At 32.8% G+C, this 21,348-nt stretch overlaps 1 protein-coding gene and 2 long non-coding RNA genes across 3 annotated transcripts; all 3 read left to right on the top strand.

The window, feature by feature from the left end:
• The first annotated feature begins 1,066 nt into the window (after positions 1-1,066).
• On the top strand, positions 1,067-2,715 carry LOC137723104 (gibberellin 2-beta-dioxygenase-like). The gene is made up of 3 exons (XM_068462267.1): positions 1,067-1,473; positions 1,708-2,056; positions 2,443-2,715. The coding sequence occupies exons 1-3, from the start codon at positions 1,067-1,069 to the stop codon at positions 2,713-2,715; spliced, it is 1,029 nt and encodes a 342-aa protein (XP_068318368.1).
• A 15,250-nt stretch (positions 2,716-17,965) lies between these two features.
• LOC137726815 (uncharacterized) lies at positions 17,966-19,591 on the top strand. The gene is made up of 5 exons (XR_011067693.1): positions 17,966-18,212; positions 18,622-18,708; positions 19,008-19,160; positions 19,217-19,297; positions 19,458-19,591. It is a non-coding gene; the product is annotated as an uncharacterized lncRNA (long non-coding RNA).
• Positions 19,592-20,389: 798 nt separating this feature from the next.
• On the top strand, positions 20,390-20,948 carry LOC137726816 (uncharacterized). The gene is made up of 3 exons (XR_011067694.1): positions 20,390-20,528; positions 20,585-20,665; positions 20,826-20,948. It is a non-coding gene; the product is annotated as an uncharacterized lncRNA (long non-coding RNA).
• The last annotated feature ends 400 nt before the right edge of the window (positions 20,949-21,348 follow it).

Consider the following 21,348-nt stretch of genomic DNA (forward strand, 5'->3'; position numbering starts at 1 on the left):
TATTCCAGAACATTTAGAACATATCTTTTACGTAATTAAAAATACAAAAAGAATGCGGCAAAAAAAAACAAAAACAAAAACAAAAAGAATAAAAAAGGTGTATTCAGTTAGGCATTTGAAGTTTACAAATTCATATGGTATTCAATAAAATATTTAAATATATCCCTAGATTTTTATGAATTTATTTAAATTTTAAAGTAGAATTATTGATATCAAAATCTTTCAAAATCTCAAAATACATAAACGTCATATATTTATGAATCTTTTAAAATCTTAATTGAATACATGTTTCCAATACCGTCTTTACACATAAACTCGACATTCTTGTTGTCAACTTTGGAATAAAGGTGGGTCTCACATTTAGATATCATCTCTGTTAAAAAAATTTGTGAATAAAAATATATCAACTTTGGGTCTAGAGATTTACATGAAAATAGGGAAAATAATTTTTCTCTCCCTCGAAAGCATAAACACCACCAATAATTTCATTCTTACCGTATTTTTATACTACAATTGTATACCACTTTAAGTGGTATCTGATATGGACAACCATATCATCTAAATTAATTAGTATTTAATTTTAAAATATTAATCAATAATTAATAAAAAAATTGTTAATTAAATGATGATTGTGATATACAAAGAGTCTCCCTCTTTCACTCTTTCACCTAAGATTATTTAAGTGTTTTAATTAATAAAAATATTGAAATTAAATTGTAGTTTGTTCAACTCATCTGCGATTAAAATGATAAAGAAATGTGATATAAAATTATGGTAAGAATAACATTAATCTAAACACCACACCAACCAAGCGAACACACAAAAGTGAGATGGCTCCTCTTTATAGTTGCTAACGCCTCTCTACATCCCTCCCTCATGCATAAGCAAACCCTCACACCTTCTCCCCCACCTCCCCCCCCCATTTAAACCCCCCATCACCCTCCTCCACATTCTCGCCCAACCCAAACTCCTCCGAAAGCTTACAAACCCTCTTCTTCTTCCACGATTGAACCCATCTCTCTCTCTCTAGACTCTTTCTCTCTCTAAAAAGACATATCTATTAGCTATGGTGGTTCTGTCACAACCAGCTGCATTAGACCATTTTTCTGACCTAATCAAAACATGCAAGCCCACCGGCCTGTTCGCCGGCATCCCAGTCGTCGACCTTTCGAGGCCTGACGCAAAGCACCGCATAGTCAGGGCCTGTGAGGAGTACGGCATATTCAAGGTGATCAACCATGAAGTCCCATTGGACTTCATGACCACTATGGAAGCCCAAGCTCTCAAATTTTTCAGCCTGCCTCAGTCGGAGAAGGACAAGGCTGGCCCCGCGGACCCTTTCGGCTACGGCAGCAAGAGAATCGGTCCAAACGGCGACATGGGTTGGATTGAATATATCCTCCTCAACACCAATCCTGATATCACATCTCACAAGTCCCTCTCCATTCTAAAGGAAAACCCTGAAATTTTCCGGTAAAAATTCTTACAAAAAACAGAGTCCTCTGTTCTTCTCTGTTTTTATTTATTTTCATTTTTTACAAGCGATACTGGAAAACATAGAACATCAGGTGCAAGGTTAAACACTTTTCATGGTCTACCTTACAAAGAAACAAAAACATAAATTAAGTATAGTAACGCTCATTTTTGGTCTCCTGCGCTCGTTTCAAATTCTTTACTCTTAAACTAATTTACTTTTTCTTTTTTCAGTGTTGCAGTTGAAGATTATATTACGGCAGTGAAGAACATGACTTTTGCAGTGCTCGAAATGGTGGCTGATGGGCTGGGGATTGAGCAAAGGAATGTGCTGAGCAAGCTCTTGACAGATGAGAAGAGTGACTCATGTTTCAGGCTAAACTACTATCCGCCATGTCCAGAGGTTCGGGCATTGAGTGGACGAAATTTGATAGGGTTTGGGGAGCACACAGACCCACAGATCGTTTCTGTCCTGAAATCCAACAACACATCAGGCCTGCAGATCTGTCTCAAGGATGGGACTTGGGTCACAGTAGCACCTGATCAGACGGCCTTTTTCATCAATGTTGGTGATTGCTTGCAGGTACCCATTTAAATGAAACTCTTCCATTGTTTATATTATATATAGATAATATATATACACACGTACATACATACATACATACATACATACATATAAATTTTAAGTTTGTCTTTTCACTATTTTATTAGTTAACTTCTCTGGAAATTAAGGTCAAAACCTAGCTTCTAGCAGGCGACTTGCATTTCATCTTTATTTTTCTTCCATAACACTCTTTACGACATGCCACAGCCAGCACTTCCTCTTCACTATTTGAAATTTACCCTAAAATATCTTATTGCTGTAGCGTCGGCCGTGAAATCTTTTAGCGGCCCACATATAGCTTTTTGCAGTGAAAAGTAATATAAACTTGCTGTTCTTGCTAACTTGGGAGTGGGATTTTGATGCAGGTGATGACTAATGGGCGGTTTAAGAGTGTGAAACATAGGGTTTTGGCTGACACAATTAGTTCAAGGATTTCAATGATCTACTTTGGAGGGCCACCTTTGAGTGAGAAGATAGCACCTCTGCCGTCACTAATGGCAGAAGAAGAAGAGAGCTTGTACATGGAGTTCACGTGGAGTGAATACAAAAAGTCTGCGTACAGGTCAAGGCTGGCTGATTACAGGCTAGGACTCTTTGAGAAGTCTGCTCCTGTGATGCTGTCCAATTCCCAACGTTAGTAACCAATATATTTGGGTTTTAGTCTAAAGCTCAGAATAGGTGTGAAAAAGTTGACTCCAATCCACTCATGTTTTTGCCATAGATGGCAAACAAATAGGTTGTTCTTGATCTATCATCTTTTATTTTATTTCTTCCATCTGTTCCTTTTCTTTGAACTTTTTTCCTCTAGTTCTTTGTTTGGATGTAACAACCAACCTTCTACCATTAATGCGAGTCATCTTCATGTCTTCTTGTTCAGAACAATCCATTAGGGTTTGCATGCATGTATAAACTGTGTTGAATGTGTCATACTTACGGGTTAGCTATTAATATTGGTCTCTATTTTGTTGATGATATTTCTGAATTTGAATTATTCATTATCTGAATTACAAGACGTATTATCCTCAATAACCAACCATTTTATCTTGTTTTTCACGAACAATATGATATTTACAAGTCATTTACATAATACATGGGGATGTCAGTTCTAACCGTTAAACCCAATAATCGTGGATAAATGTCTGAATGAATTGGATTTGGATATGAAAATTCGGGTATGGTATGAATATGGGGAAAAACCGTGAACTTTATTCGGTTATGATTTTGGATATGGTTATAGGGGTCCTCAATCCATATCCGTCCCCGAATTCGACCCGAATATATTGTGTGTGTGTATATATATTTGATATATAATATAATTTTATTCAATTTAGCGAACCCTCCCTATACTAATTCATTATGCATGCATCAAACCCTATACTATCTTTATGCACCAAACATCATGCATGGGGCATACCAACAACCTCATCAATTCAATACTCTTATTGTTATACTTAACCAAATTAATTCATTGAATCATTTTATACATCAATGATCAAATGTTCCAAGTTTATCAGATTCATCTCTCTTCAAGAGTCTCACTGTCAATAAATTAATTCATTGAATCAATTTGTTTTGTCTTCCTTTCGTATACTAATTCATTATGCATGCATCAAACCCTATACTATCTTTATGCACCAAACATCATGCATGGGGCATACCAACAACCTCATCAATTCAATACTCTTATTGTTATACTTAACCAAATTAATTCATTGAATCATTTTATATATCAATTATCAAATGTTCCAAGTTTATCAGATTCATCTCTCTTCAAGAGTCTCACTGTCAATAAATTAATTCATTGAATCAATTTGTTTTGTACTCTTTTTCTTTTTTATTGGACCAATTTATCATATTGGCTTATCATGAACAGCTTCAAATATATTGTTATGTTTTTTTGTAATTGGATGTTGTTATTTAATGATGGAATTAATATCTACTAAAATTTATAATGCATTAATTGGATGAATATAATTTTATGACGAAGATGGATATAACCGATAACTGATTGAAAATCTGTTACCCAGTGGATATAGTTATGGATAATCCTCGATGGTTAGTTTGCGGTTATGGATATGGTTAATTTTCGTGGTTATGGGGATGGATATAACATTTCCGTCCCCAAACCGAACCGTTGCCATCCCTAAGCTGTCACAATAATGTTATTCTATTATAAGAGGTTTACTCACAATTGGTATCTAATTCATTACAAAATGTAGCATCATCGTCATTTATGTGAGATAAATATCTCTAAAATTAAACATAATAGTTGTTATACACTGCTTTTTTCAAACAACAAAAAGAAAATAGAATACCCAAGAAATGCTAAGGGGACTTTCTCAAAAAATGAGACTCTCTCCACGGACTTTTGGCCACCTCACAGTTTAACGCCAGTTCTCGTACCAAATTCTGAAGTATTGTGCTAAAAACGTGAGGTGACATAGTCCAAGGAGAGTCACACTCTGAGAGAGTCGCCTAAGCATTTCTCTAGAATCCCCTCTACCATTATTTAATGCTTGTTTATCGTCACCATGTTGATTTATTTATATGGATATACTAGTCTCTTGCCAAACGGCTACATCTGTGGCAATTGAGTCTTTTTTATTGTTTACAATAATTTTCTTTTTATTTTACTTATTTTAGATATTATTATTTTTTATTAAAATATATTTTGAGAAATAATTAACTTACTAACAACCCTACATTGTTTTTTTTTTATAATAATTTTTTTTGAATATTTTTTTTTAATCCTAATGGGAGAAGGAAAATTTGGAAATTATGAAAGCTTCACTCTTTTTGCTTCTCCCTTTATATGTATAGGAAAACTGAGCGGTTGTTTTATACACATCTGTTTTTTTAAACAGTAAGTGAGAAATAATATTTAGAATATTACACAACAAATGTCACGAAGTGCTAACAATAATTTTTTTTCTATTCTTTATGAGATTCAAGTTCAATGAACTAAGAGATTTTTCTATGTGAACGAAATATAAGTTGGTATATCACGTGTCATAATATAAATAAATTTTTTTTTTTTAATGTCTCTTCACTTGTAGTTTTGCCCTAAGAGATGCACGAGTGTATGTGCAACGTGACACTGTCATTTTTCGAAAATCAAATTTTGGACCAATAAATCAATTTCGCCATTGACGTAAATATTATTTATAAATTATAGTTGACATAAGCAATATTTACTTTCAAGACCCATTCACGCTACTTAAGCAGTTGGTGACTCAGATATAGTCATTTGGACGCAAAAGTAATGGTTTCCCATCGTAAATTAGACTTCTCATTTGTCCATAGTGTATACCAATATTCTGAGCCCCGATCCTTGCTCTGGTTGAGAGGTTACAACACTAGTTTCTTAAGCTATTATTAATCTATACAAATACAAAAAGTTTTCAAAATTCAGAATTATAAAACATTTTGGTCGGAGAATTATTTTATTTCTGGCACATTTTTTATGACAGACATCATATGTCATTCAAATCACATATTTATATTGAACCAAAAAAAAAAAAAATCACATATATATATATATATATGTATATATCCCATTTCAAAGCAAACGAGCTATTAATTTTGCGAATATCGGTAGCTGTCGCACGCGAGAGCAATGTTGTACACAATTCGTTGGGGCTTTTACCTTAACTGCAAACAAAACTGACCAATGTAAGTTGGCCATGATATTATTCGCATGCAATTAAGAGCAACTGACTTTAAAAAAAAAAAATCCATACCTTGTTATGATTTTGAGAGACGGTCCAAAACTTAAATACATAACATGATTTGGACACTATTTGATCTCAAAAGTTCTATGATATTGATATGTTGAAAGATCCACTTCTTCCAGAATTTGGGGTTAAAAGTGAATAAGTTAGGGATTGATAGTTGATCAAAAACAAAGAAAAGTCAAGGGAGATCGACATCGATTTGGCATTTACATGCCATATAATTAGATTATTTTTATAATCAAAACGCACCTTTGAAAGTTTGAAGTAATTATTTAGTTGACTATAAGTAGTAAGCTATAAAATAAAAAATTGTTTGACCAAACTAATATTATTTGTATTAAAGAGAGAAAAAAGTGATTTAAACCTTACAAGGATTTAATTATAACTAAAGCTATAAACTTTGTAGCTAAATTCTTAATCGAAATCATTCATCAAGTGAGTCCTTATGAACATGAAGATTAACATTGATAAATAATTGAACATGTTCTTGTTTATCAATAAATTCTTCTCAAAATTACTTTTTATAATAATAATATTGGAGTGGGATAAACTATGCAATAAAATTTAATTTAAAAATAAATAATTGAACATGTGTATGTCCTTTGAATGAATAATTCTACACAGTACACCCATGAACTTAACTGATAAGTCGCACCCACTTCAGTCTGACAGTGGGGGTCAGACTAAACTTTTTCTTTTAACATGAAAAAAAAAAAAAAAAAAAAAGGTTATTTAACCATATATAGGGAAACGAGAGGGGCCGGAAAAGGATAGCAATGATTTTCAACATGAATTCATGAGTTATGGAGTCCCCACATTCCCACACAAACAAGAAGATTCGGTAAGGAAGGGAGTGGTGTGCACCGTCAGATACTACAGTGCGCAGTCCCTCTCAACACTCTTCACTCTCAGCAGCTACGACCTGCCGAATGTCCCAAGCCCTAGAGTCTGTATTTGACCATACACTTCTAGGCATACAATTCCAAGCTCTGCGCATCTTATTGCGTATCTCTATCATGATTCGAATCTCTTCCACTTAATTTATCAAGATCATAAATTCGGATTCTTAAAATTTAATCCAACGATTAAAGTTATTATAGTTTTTTATAAATCCTTTGTTTTTAATCATTTAATTAAATTTCAATGATATATATTTGTAAACTTGTAGGATTAGATAGAAGGAATCTGGAGAAGATCCATTTTCGTCTTATCATACCCTTTCCCTATGACATTGCAGTATCATCATTATGGCTACATTGCAAGTATCATCGTTAGGAGGCCAGGTGTGAAAATTGTAGGGCTCCTTCTCAAGGTACACTTTTGGACAATGTGATGATACCAGAAAGCAAAATCTATAACGTTTTGTCTGACTCTTGAAGTGTTAATTCTATCACTTTTGACTAAATAGACAATAAATTTTGGAAAGGGATCATCTCTTTTCATTTAATTTATCTAGTCTGGAATTCATACTATTAAAATTTAAATCAACGATTACAATTATTATAATTTTTAAAAGGATCTCTTATTTGAAATTGAATCAAATTTTAACAGTTTATATTTCAAATTAGGTGAATTAAGTAAAAAAAGATTCGGAGATGATTTATTTCCAAAAATTTTAAATACTTTGAATCATCACAAACATGGGTTTCGTACCATGAATTAGCTTTCACTATTTTTCCTTCAACAATTGATTTCTACCAGTATTGTTCGCTTGTTCATGTCAAACATCTAGGCAGCATGCATTATGAATAAGTTTTGATACCTTGAGTTTGATATTCATTATAAAATTAATTAATAATATAAAAAATAATTCAACTTATTTATAAGTCTGAATAAGATCTTTCTTTTTGTCAATATAAGATCTATTATCAAATACAAAGCCCCTTAGACCATCTCCAATAGTTGGGCTAAAAGTTAAATTTTTTAGCCCGAAAAATTTAATTTTTAGCCTAGAAACAGCTTTTCTGCTCCAATCATTCTAGCCTAAAATTTTAGCCCGGAATTATTAAAGAATGAACTTAGACCATTTTTTTGTTAAATTAAATTTAAAAAAAAAAATATGTAAACTATCATAAATTAATTTTATAAACATTTTTATCTAAAAAAATTTAAATTCCAATAAATATTGGGTGAAGTCCAGTCCAATTTATGGGCTAAATTTTGGGAGGAATTTGGCATTGATTTAGCATTTAGCATTTTGCTCAAAATTTTCCCTTGGGTTGGAGTGAGTTTGGAGGAAAATTTTGAAAGATAATTTAACTTTTAACCCATCATTGAAGTTGGTCTTACGAAGCAAAAGGAAAGTACCCATATTAAAACTTATCCGGTAATTTAGACAGATATCAGAAAGAAAAGTCTCTTACAGAAAAATTCAAGAACTCAGGAAATGATCGTTTATGCACAGCATCAGACCCACCATTAATTTATGCATTGGGGTCTATCATATCACTGACAGTACATGCAGCATTACCTTTCAACAATAAAAATAAAATTGAGGAAATTATATGGTACGCGGACGTGTCCCAGTTATAACTATGTGTGCACTGTACATTTGATTAGTGATTGCAGTTGTTGTAATGCTCTTGTTAGTTGTTACTAAAAAAAAATTTAGGAAATTATGGTATATTTTTGTGTCTGGACATTAACTTAGGCTTAAATTATAATTTTATCCATTCACATACTATTGATTCTTAGGCCAACTATTAGATCTCCATTAATTTATAAACATAAATTTGAAGTGCGGATGCGATCACAACCCACTTATGCAATAGAAAGTTAAACCTAAAATGAAGAAGTTCTTCTTGAGGTCTTGTTTGAGGGCAATAATTGTACAGCGAAGTTGTTTATGTCCATTTTCTTCTTGGAGCTCGACTCGGTGAACACAGATCTGAAATGACATGACTTGACAGCTCAAGAAAAAGTTTTATGATATTTACAGATGCGTGAATCTGGGAACTCCACGCAATGAACAGTTATGCAAAGTCACCAGTGGCCTATGCAATAATTTATCTGCTTCAGGGTGACATTCCGTACTAAATATGACGCTGTTCTTTTTCCAAAAGTCAGATGGTTGTTTTTTGCCAAAAATTAAACAAACATTTAAATTATATAAGTGCTTTTCCATCGATGCAAGGTCTAATGTTGTTAAATCTGTGAGTACTAGTTATTAGAGTGGGATCATCTTTAGATCCATTTCTCATAGTCTATCAAATTTAGAAATTTAATTCAACGATTAAAATTAAGCTGCTTTAGATTTTGATCTATACAACTCATAATTTTTGGATAAAAACTCATTTATCTTTAAACCTCCAATAAAAACTTAAATTTAAAATTTGTAGCCACATCTAAGTACTATTGACCTACTAGTATAATGTATTTACACCTATGCCACTCATACTTTCTCTTCCATTTTCCAAATCTCTAAATTTATGCCAAATTAAAAGTAACAGAAAAAGTAAAATAACATAAAATGTTGTGTTGCATTAATTGTATTCATATCATACCACAAATTTACCATTGTTTGTGGTATAGTTTGCATTAATTATATCCGTATTAATTGGGTGGTAAATTAATTTATTCTAATTATTAAAAAAATTATATAATATATTTTGAATTGTCTAAAATTTCTCTAACTTGCAGGCAAAATATTTTTTATGTATTGTTGTATATGTTAGGCGCATTTTGTTGTTGTATAAACATAGTTGTAACATAATTTTTTTTAATATTATACGTCAAACTACATTTCTTCTTGTTCCAGGTAGGTAAATTAATTTGTTCCAATTATAAAACAATAGGTAAATTGTGACAACCAGTCCCAAATTTTATTATTTTATAAAGTTTATAATGTGAATTTACAAAAATGCCCTAGAGGCGAAGGTTTTGACTTTCATAGACCAACGGGTTGTGAGACGTACTAAATATTCTTTTAGTATATTCCTGAAGTACTCGACGATATGAATGAGTAAGCGTAAGCAGAAGTGAATTTGGAATTAAGAATCGAAAGTATTTTGAAGAAATAATTATTCTATTTATATTATTTTAATATATGCAAAAAAAGAAAAAAGAAAAAAGAAAAGAGGATAGTGGGTGTGTAGGTGAGTGTGTGCGTGTGTATGTGATGAAAACAGGGAAGAGAGCAAGGAGGAAGGAAAAAGGGGGACGGACTGCCTAATGGCAAAAAAGGAGAGGAGAAAGTGGAGAGTTGCAGGAGGGAAATGAGGAAGATGGGAAGATGACCAATAAGCAAAGAAAGAAAGGAGGGAAGAGGAGATGAAGGGAGAAGCGGGGGATTGGGACCCCGTTCTTGGTGACCCGACCCAATCGGCGCCACACACACATTTCCGACGGGTTTTCACCTCGTTTTCCGGTGAATTACATCAAACAACCACTTGGAAACCCCTCTATAACCTTCTCTCTTCCAATTATACCCCAGAAATCATAGATTTTAGCATGAAATTCGAGAAACATCGCACCGGTGGTTGCAGCGGGTCTTGTGTCGATTCTCCCATTTCTGAAACAATTTCTTCCAATTGCCACCACAAATAGACTCCTCTCAACCTCAGGAACAAAGCCCAAACACTTGTGGAGGCGTCAGAGTGAGCATGGAGGTCGAATCGAAGCACAACCTCTTTAGGGTTTCCGGCGGAATTATGTAAAATTGAGGTGTTTCTCGGTAAAATTAGACTTGGCCACAGGCGCCAATCATTCGGGGTGCCTTGATATGCGTGCTAGAGAATCATAGCGTAGACTCTAGATGAGTGGGTCTTTTCCTTTTATCATAGGCATATAATTAATAGTTCCACAAATGCTTTTAAATTGATTTATGCATGTCACCTACAAATAATGGATGTGAACTACGAATAGCTTGATCCCTGTTTAGGGTACGTAGACAGTCTAACGAGACGTTAGATGCATCCATACAATAAACAAGACTAAATAATTGAGACAATAACCTTGTTTGAGGAATTGAATAGTGTGAAGGAGATTGGTAGAAAATGCAAGATATAACCTTAGGTTTTGGTAGTTAAATGTTGGTCATAAATTAAGATGTAAAGAATCAAGAAATTGAAGTAAGGAAAGGTAAATAATGATAGTTAATCTAACTAGTGTCTAATTAGACTTATCATCATTGATTACTCTCGAAAGTAAATAGTTCGGGAGTGAGATGTTACAGTTTATGCATTTCATGCCATTTGTATATATGTTTATATATCTGGAAGTATAATATAATTGAATTTCATATTTACATCATGGCATATTCATGTGTATGTTACCTGAACCTAACCATTGTGAATGCTTCGAAGTGCTAAATGATGTTGCGGACGCCAGGTAAGCTTCAGGTGAGTATATGTTGATGATAGTGGTGGTAGTGAGTATGATTGTGTTGAGATATATTATAGCTCATAAACATGCACCCCGATGTTAGTGCTCCCGCCCGTGGCCAGGGCACAGTCCTTCACGTGATGTTCACCTCCCGCACCTTACGCTTACCTTGGATCCAAGGTAGGTGCATAGTCTTGTCGTACAAACCATTTTAAGTGGTTCCGACTCGTAGGTGATCTGCGATTGTTCGCACAGTCTTCACGTAATCGTAGCACTTGAGCGTATTTATTTACACCCAGTCTTGTCGTACATACCACTTTAGATGGTTCTGACTCGTGTGCATGTATACTTATTGAGCTATTGGCTAACGTGTTATTGAGTTATTGGTTAGCATGATTGATGAGATATGTGATGAGATATGGATAAGTCGTATAGGTCACAAGAGGTGACTCCGACTTATATGCTAGCCATGATTGATGAGATATGGATAAGTCGTACAAGTCACAAGAGGTGACTCCAACTTATATGCTAGCCATGATTGATAAAATATGGATAAGTCGTACATGTCACTATAGGTGACTCCGACTTATATGCTAGCCATGATTGATGAGATATGGATAAGTCGTACAAGTTACAAGAGGTGACTTCGACTTATATGCTAGCCATGATTGATGAGATATAGATAAGTCGTACAGGTCACTATAAATGACTCCGACTTATGTGCTAGCATTGATTGATGTGATATATGTGTACAGTTGTACAGGTCACCATAGGTGATTCTGACTTGCATGCTGGTATTGTTTATTAAGCACATGATTATTTATATTGTTAATGAGATGCTGGATAGTTCATAATGGTATACTTCTGGGTTTACTTTTAGTATACTTTTGATTTCATACTTTGACGTAGTATGATTTGTTGGAAACTATACAATTTTTACGCTGAAAGGTTACTATCTTTGATAATATAAATGATTTTGAAAATCTTTGTTTCGACTACTCACGTTTTCTATTTTTGCACCTCTCCAGGTTCTAATAACAAGTTCTGTATCGACGAGGACTTGTGGCACTCCCGGTTCAGGAGGCTTTTTATGACGGTATAATCATTATCTTACCTTACTGTGCTTAATTATGCTATGTATCAAGCGTGAAATGGGTCTATACCCACTCGCCGCGTATTTGTGAATATAGGCACTTTTAAGCTTAAATTTATTCACTTTTTTTTACACATTATCACCTTCTATGGCTTCGTCACCTTCCAGGTGTCGCCTAGCACAACTCAATTCGGAATCTTAGTGAACTTTCTAGGTCGGGGTGTGTCATAAATTATATTGTAGATACATTATTTTGGTAAAAGAAACAATAGGTTAATTAAAATGCATTAACAAAAAGTAGTAGATACATTATTTTGAATCAAACAATAGGTAAATTGTAGATACATTATTTTGGTAAAAAAAAAAAAAAAAAAAAACAATAGGTAAATTAAAATTCATAAACAAAAAGTAGTAGATACATTATTTTGATAATAAAAAAAAGATAAATTAATTTTCAATAAACAAAAAGTAGTGGATACATTACTTTTAATCAAATTACATTCCTTTATTTTGTGGATGACACATTTTATTACTAATACATATGTGCACCTATTTTACCTATATTGTAATTTAAAATATAAGTGAATTAATTTTGAATGAAATAGCATTCCTTTAGATATTTTGCATGTATTATTACATCAACTGAGCAAATTTTATGATAATACATATGTTTAAATAATTTACCTATATTTTTATATAAAATATTTTTGTAATGCCCTTTCAGATTTTTATTTGGTAAGTGATAAACAATTACGAGTCTTAAGAAAAGTATAGCATTAATGTTTCTTTTATTTATATTTTTGACATAAGCATCAATTTCTAATTTTTATACTATGCAATAAATCTAAACATTAATGCATTTTTTTAGAATCATTAATGCCTCCCTTAAAATCTGCACAATTAGAGGTAAAATTGCAATTAGGGGTATTCTAGTCATCCGAATAACGCAACATTTGTGAAGTCAAACCCAATTAATGAATTTGCTTATATGGAGCCTAGTCATTGTGTTTTATTTAGGTAAAAAGACCATATCGGATTTTATGTAAAGAAATTTGAGTTTCAGAGGCTAAAGTCATATTTTTAGTTAAAATTATTATAATTTTTGAAGTGAGTCTTTGTTTGTAGTCGTTAGATTAAATTTCAACAGTTCGGATATTCAAATTTGATGAATTAGAAGGAAGAGATATGGAGAAGATCCTTTTCCCTAGTTATTACCTTTTTTTTTTTTTTTTTTTGGTAAACATACTTTATACGACCTTTCAGCCATCGATGTTGGATTTTTGTTGTTAAATCTGTGAGATAACTAACTTCCAGTTGTTGATGTGATTTTCAGTAACCGACCTGGACAATTCAAATTATAAACCCTCTTACGAGTACACCATTATTAATTATTACTTTAATGCTGAGTTGGACTTTTGTTTTATCTATTTTGCAGATGTCAAGTTTTAATCATAAAATTTAAATTTGATAATTTATGTTGTACACTAACGTTTTTTAAATTATTATTTTAATACATTACACTATTATAATAAATATTTTAAAACAAAAAACCAATCATAAAATTTAAAATTATTAATTTATGTTGTACACTAACGTCTTTTAAATTATTATTTTATTACATTACACTATTATAATAAATGTTTTAAAACAAAAAACCAATCATAAAATAAATAAAACACACTTAATAGTTAATTAAAAAAAGATTTGAAGTTGCTGTCAATTTTAGCAGCAAGGGTGAGATGCTTATCATGCCACATTTGATTTGGTTTTTCGGTTAAAAAACATTGTTGCTTCCTTTTTTTTTTTTTTTTTTTTTACTTGGACATTTTAATATCTCATCTGAAGTTGCTATAGATGTAAATGAATCTAGAAGACAATAAAGATAAGGAGTGTAAAAGTATTTGTCAAAATGTTTGTCCTTCAACCTTAACCCATATTTATATAGGGAACAGTTATTACAATCTGAAATTTCATTCTACATCTTAACAAGTGTATTTTTCTTTCTCTAGCTCGGAAAGAATGCTGACAACATACTTATAGAAAGTTTGGAGTGACAAATGAAATTTGTATCCCTTGATATATCATATCAACATGTTTGTCTCTGTGTATCTATCTAGTTTTTTCCCCTTTTTAGTGCAAATTTACAGTGACAACCCCTAACTAACAGCACCCCACTGTGTACAGTAAAATTACCTGATGTTTTATGATGAGTAACTAACTAGTACAATAATTAAGTTACTCAAAACAGAAAAAATGGGAGTGCTCTATGGAAATTTTTTTATCCGCAGTTTTTTCTCAGATGCTATTATGTCCGGAGAAAAGCAATTTGTACAAAGAACGTGCTGTTACATACATGCAATTGCATGGTGGAAATTGGAATTAACTGATATTTGTAAAGAAAGAACACCGCAACAGCGATAAGCTTGAAAACTTGACTGGTAAATTTGGGTTTGCTAAGATAAGAGGGGTCCAGTGTTTAAGTGGGCGAATGGATAATAGATATAGATTGATATATGTATTTTATGTACATAATTGAATGCATAAAGATTATATTGTTCGAAATTAAATCACATATTGTAAACAAAAATAAACTTAATTAAAGGTTAATTGAGAATCTGACAACCTAAACATCTTATGTTGACACGTGTAATTCAGACACAAAATGCTTAAGTGAGACAGTAAACTTAAACCACAAATTTTTCATGCATGACATCCGTTCTTTTTGTTCTTCTTAAAGCGTGGGTGGAAAATTATTTCTTTGTTCATACAAGAGTGGAGAAGTGGTCACTCGCCACACAACAGCGTTCTCCATGCATGTATTCGAAAGTATCACTTTCAAAAACCCTATATCCAAGAAAGCAGTCACACACACACACTCATACTTTGAGAATGCAGAAGTACTGTATACATGATTAGGAGTTTAATTCTGTTGGACAATGATGCATGCTCCATATACTCCAAATGTCCTTTTCATGTACCGACACCAGTGACACAAGTATAAATGATAGTTACCCTTTGTTAACATAGGGCCCTGGACTAGGATAGAGCTTCCAAAAGAGATACATTGTATTGGCTTCTGCAGTTTAATATATTTGATCGAAAGCCACTTATGAGCTTTGCACCATTTGAGTTGGGTCTTACGTATATACGCAGGATAATATTATTGCGCCATGTTTGGCTTCTCCTCAAAACTCAAAAGCACGTAAAACTAGAAATAATCTTGATTTTTATACAAGTAAGAAGTCAAAAGTCTAAAACCCTAGATATTAGCCGTTTAGTACTACGTTCTAGTGATATTTCTCTTCACTTGTAATTGAGTGGTATTAAGTTCGATTCTCGTCAAATACGAATTTAAGCTAGCTCATTGTGAGGTTTAACTCACTCTCACACTCCCTTAGTGTAGATAATATCATTTGTTAAAAAAATATCTAGATATTGAAATATAAAATTTTTATCCCTACTGCTGCGATCAAAGCCCTTAACTTTGATCGTGGTGTTACTGGTTGTATTCGGAAATTTTCTATTAATTAAGATTTATTTCTTGAAACGAAAAATACTAAAATTCTAAAAGTTGAAGTCTAAAAGACCTTTTATCTTTAGGACAACCTCCACTTTGACTCTGCATTAAGCTGACAGTGCTTATTTCCACAGGCATGCAAAAAAAATTGCGGCATTGTTTCTCGAAATAACTTTTTGATGACAAAGTGCTTTTCAAAGTCTAAGGCTTTGATTCAACTTTTTGACATTCTTCTTTGGGTAGGTTACTTAGCATTCGTCCATATTCTTGGTCCCCATGAATTTTTAAGTCTTCGGTGAACTTATTGACTACGGTGAACTTATTGATCAGCAGTGGAAAATGAACACCAGATTGCCCACTTTGGGTGTCACTTAATCGAATTTCGTTGCTTTTTTGGGTCCCCCAAATTCATTGAACGCGCACGCAATCTTTCTGACTAATGTCTTCTTAAAAATGATTAACCTTTTTATGAGATAAGCTAGGGTTTGTTTGTACAACATAAGACTTTTATGAACACACAAATTCATCATATCTCTAAAAAATCTCCGTTTGTTGTTGGTTGTAAAAGTTTTGTCATGCCTTTTTAATATGGGTAATGTTAGGAAGATCAAATTTTTAAACCAAATTTTGTAGATCAAATAATGTGATAGTTGATGATTAAATTATTAGTCAAGTATTAATTAACGTGCTTATTTTCTATTAATGACATATCATTTGGATTGTCAATTTGATTTAAAATTTGAATTATCCTTAAAATATAATCAAATACAACGTACTTTCAATACAATCAAATACAACGTATTTATGTCTATTCAATTATACTGAAAAGCATGGAAAGGCCCTTAAGGAACAAAGTTTAATACATGTGTGTGTGCGCTTTTTTTTTTTTGTTTCCAACATTAGTGGCACATCATTTAGTTTGTAAATTTGGTTTAAAATTTGAATTATCCTTTCAATATGATCAAATACAATGTACTTTCAATACAATCAAATACAATGTATTTATGTCTATTCGATTATACTGAAAAGCATGGAAAGGCCTTTAAGGAACAAAGTCGAATATATGTGTGTGTGTGTGTGTGTGTGTGTATTTTTTCTTTTTTTTGTTTCCAATATTAGTGATACATCATTTGGTTTAAAATTTGAATTATCCTTTCAATATAATCATATACAATGTACTTTCAATACAATCAAATACAACGTATTTATGTCTATTCGATTATACTGAAAAGCATGGAAAGGCCTTTAAGGAACAAAGTCGAATATGTGTGTGTGTGTGTGTGTGTGTGTGTGTGGGAATGTCCTTATTGCTAAGAATTTGAATGATGTAGATCATTATTTTTAGTAAAATATTTGAAAACGAAGGAATTTAAGTTTTTGTTAACTTGACTAGTAAATGGATTTTGTAGTTTCTTTCTTTTGTTGGATAATTATTAAAGAATGAACTGTCAACCTCTTCAATGTTGTTTGTCTCAATTTTCCTTTGGTATGAAGCACTCTTTTTGGAATGTATGAGTCTTCGATTGTAACTGATTTCATTATTATTGATATATAGGCATTTCGTCACATACGAGGAGCCTTGTATGAGAAGAAGTTTGTGGGGATTGTCCTTATTGCTGAGAAATTGAATGATGTAGATCAATTGTTTGTTTATATTTCAAAAGAATTAATGTCTAGTTTGACAATTTTAGTGAACTATGGTGAGAGGTCGGCTAACTCAACATACAAAAATGGCAAAACGAAATGATTACTTGTTTCAGATAAAATTACATTTCTTGAGCTTCAGAGGAAAGTAATGGTATTGTGAGCGTGGACCTAAATGAGTATGAGATAACTGTGAAAGTCATATATAATGCAATGAAAACTACATGGCCTACAAATATAGTTGATGACGATGACGTGAAGACATTTATTTTTTACGCATATTTATTTTTTGTTCATTTGTTCATTTGTTCATTTGTTTGAGTGATATATATATATATATATATATATATATATATATATCTATATATATAAAGGGAGAAGGCCAGTTTGGTGAAGCATTCAGAAATACCAAGAAAGCCCCTTTGTTTTCTTCACAATCCAAATCCACAAAAATCAGAAAATGGGGACAAACTGGTAAAAACAAAACTACTGTGTTGAAGGACAAAAAAAAAAAATAATCAAAAGTAAATACATGCTAAAAATGATGTAGGAGGAATAAGCGCCAACCAGTTGACGGTTTCATCTGGAGGATTCCCATGATCTGAACTGAGTTTAGTGGGAGGTTCAAGAGTAACTACCCACACCCCACTAATATTTAGAGATGAATAACCGAAAGGAAATCCATTTTCGTTTTCACGAGATTAGTGTGTGGTTTCCATTCGTTCGAAATAGAAAAAGGATTGAAAAAATCAGTCACAAATCTCCTTCTTTGTTGTTGCCATTCTGGGTTTTGTGCTCTGCATGCAACAGGCTTTTCAAAATCAGGTACACCACTTTCTAAATTATGTATTAATTTTGTTTTTGTGGTTTTCGATGTTCACATGGATTTTTTGTTTGAATTTTGTATTTGTGATTTTGCGGGTTGTTTTGAATTTACGGATGGCTTTTTCTAGGTTCGGTGAATTTACAGGGGAGAGGGAGAGAGAGGCCTATTGATTTAAACTCTTTTGCTAAAAGCTTCTAATTCATCCTTTATTTCTTTTTTCATCTGGGCAAAATTTTTGATGGATTTATGTATTTTTTTTTTCCGTTGAATTCGAACTCCAATCTGAATTATGGATTCAGAAAAAAAAAATTAATGAATTTTTTATTTGCGTGCATGTTGGTCCTGTAACCGCATGATTTGATAATCCGACCACAAAGCTAATCTTTTCTGTATGTTTTTGGGTTGCAGACCTGGACTGTCGAATGGAGAGGATGAAAAGCAACTGCAGGAAAGCGGCAATGGAGACCCGGCATCAGCATTTTCAAGTCGATCTGGGTAATCTCATAGCCTTCGACCCTCATCACAGATTCCCCTCCATCCCCTCATCTAAGTTATTTTTCTTTACTTATTCAATATCTCTATTTTTTGGTAATATTTTGTATACTTCTGGGCTTTTTGAAATTATTGCTCTTGAGAAATTAATTGAAAATTTACTTTTGGAAATTGGGATTTTATTTGGATTAATCCCATCAGTAAAGTGGCAGTCATAAGTGAAATAATGAATTTATCACACTATGCTGATGGGTTTTTGTTCAGTGGGTGAAATTCTGATTTGTTTTTTTCATGGTATTTAGGGAGGAATTAGTGAAGGAATGTATAAAGAGAGGGACCGAGTTGGTTTAAGCTATTGCGAATAGTCTTTTCAACTCACATTCAACTGAAGGCATAGACGGTCCCATTGTGCACATGTTCGCTTCCTGAAACTAAGCTGCCAAGATAGAAAGCATGTGAGTCATTCATCTTATGATTCTCCAACGATTTTATTTTATTTTTTATTTTTTAGGTTTGATCATGTATATGAGCATTTGGTAGTGAAACATGTATAGTGCTTCACAATTGAAAAGAAGTGGAATGGTAGTTTCAGGTAATTGTCGAGATTTTTGTTGATCCTCTTTTGTTGTCCTGCCAGTTTACGGTTCCTATTATGTAAATTGGTTGACTAAAATGTTAGCGTATGCAAAAAGCCTTTTGCCAAAACAAAGGGTAAATCATTACTGACACTGTAGGAATTTTGAAACGTGTAGGTGGACCGTATTTGATTGAGAATAAGATACCGTGCAATATCGATTTTGGCATGAATGTTGGGGATGAGGTATATATCTTAAACCAGATTACTTAATTATAGTTAAATTAACTTTTTTTTCTTTTTCTGTTATGTAGCTGAAGCAGCTAAAGTTGAGTGTTTTAATCGGTTGTATATATCACCCAGTTTACCTGTTCCTACTGCTGCTCAACAGGGACGAGTTTCACAGCAGGTGAGTGAAAATTCTGGGTTCTTAATTTTCTATTTTCTGATTGAAATTTGATGGTATATCTGATTCAATTGGAAGACTAAGCTAAAAGTACAAGTGGTATTTTTTGGTTAATTTGTTGGTTTTTTGGATGGCTCTTCTGGGTTGTTGTTAATTGTATGTTTTCTGATTGAATTTGGCATCAATTTATCCAATGGATTAATGAGCTAAAACTACAAGTGGGGTTGTTTTGATTTTTGGGTTGTTTAATTTTCTGTTATTTTATTATGAGAAAATAAGGATTTGAACATGTTAATTAGCTAAGAATTAGTTTACATTGGACAATATATATGATTTTGGATTCGTGTTGGTGTAGCTAGGGACAATTATATCTGTGGATGGATGTTGGGTTGGAAGGTCTACTCATAAACAAGAACAAATCTAAGGGTAGAGTGAAACTGAAAAGCAGCCAAACTTAAATTGCAATTTGCCAAAGAGCACGATTGGCCCTTTGTTTTAAAATTTTCATACTTCTCATTCTTATGTACCCTTATGTATTGGTAACGTGTATTCAACTTTAAAACTTTATCCGAAACCATTTGGTGGGTGTTTGGAATTTTGGAATTAGATTTTCAATTTGGTTTGTGAATTGCTAACTTTATCAACTCCTCTTGCTTAACCTCAATTATTTCAGTTGGCATTGGTTGCAGACCCATTTGTAGTGAAGGAATGTATAAAGAGAGGGACCGAGTTGGTTTAAGCTATTGCGAATAGTCTTTTCAACTCACATTCAACTGAAGGCATAGACGGTCCCATTGTGCACATGTTCGCTTCCTGAAACTAAGCTGCCAAGATAGAAAGCATGTGAGTCATTCATCTTATGATTCTCCAACGATTTTATTTTATTTTTTATTTTTTAGGTTTGATCATGTATATGAGCATTTGGTAGTGAAACATGTATAGTGCTTCACAATTGAAAAGAAGTGGAATGGTAGTTTCAGGTAATTGTCGAGATTTTTGTTGATCCTCTTTTGTTGTCCTGCCAGTTTACGGTTCCTATCATGTAAATTGGTTGACTAAAATGTTAGCGTATGCAAAAAGCCTTTTGCCAAAACAAAGGGTAAATCATTACTGACACTGTAGGAATTTTGAAACGTGTAGGTGGACCGTATTTGATTGAGAATAAGATACCGTGCAATATCGATTTTGGCATGAATGTTGGGGATGAGGTATATATCTTAAACCAGATTACTTAATTATAGTTAAATTAACTTTTTTTTCTTTTTCTGTTATGTAGCTGAAGCAGCTAAAGTTGAGTGTTTTAATCGGTTGTATATATCACCCAGTTTACCTGTTCCTACTGCTGCTCAACAGGGACGAGTTTCACAGCAGGTGAGTGAAAATTCTGGGTTCTTAATTTTCTATTTTCTGATTGAAATTTGATGGTATATTGATGCGAGATTTATACGCACACAAATTAAACCCTCTTTTCGTCAAATTGTAGTATATGTATAAGTAGGGATCGTTCTGGACCGGGGATTAGGAGGGATTGTTAATCACTTGGATTTGACTCAAAAAAACGTAAAAACACAAAATAAATGTATTTCTAACTAATCTAACACTTTAAAATAAATGGGGGATTGGTTTTGGACGAAATTAAACTAAAATAGAAACTTGGAAACAA

This window comes from Pyrus communis, chromosome 2 (assembly GCF_963583255.1).
Source record: "Pyrus communis chromosome 2, drPyrComm1.1, whole genome shotgun sequence".
NCBI lineage: Eukaryota > Viridiplantae > Streptophyta > Magnoliopsida > Rosales > Rosaceae > Pyrus > Pyrus communis.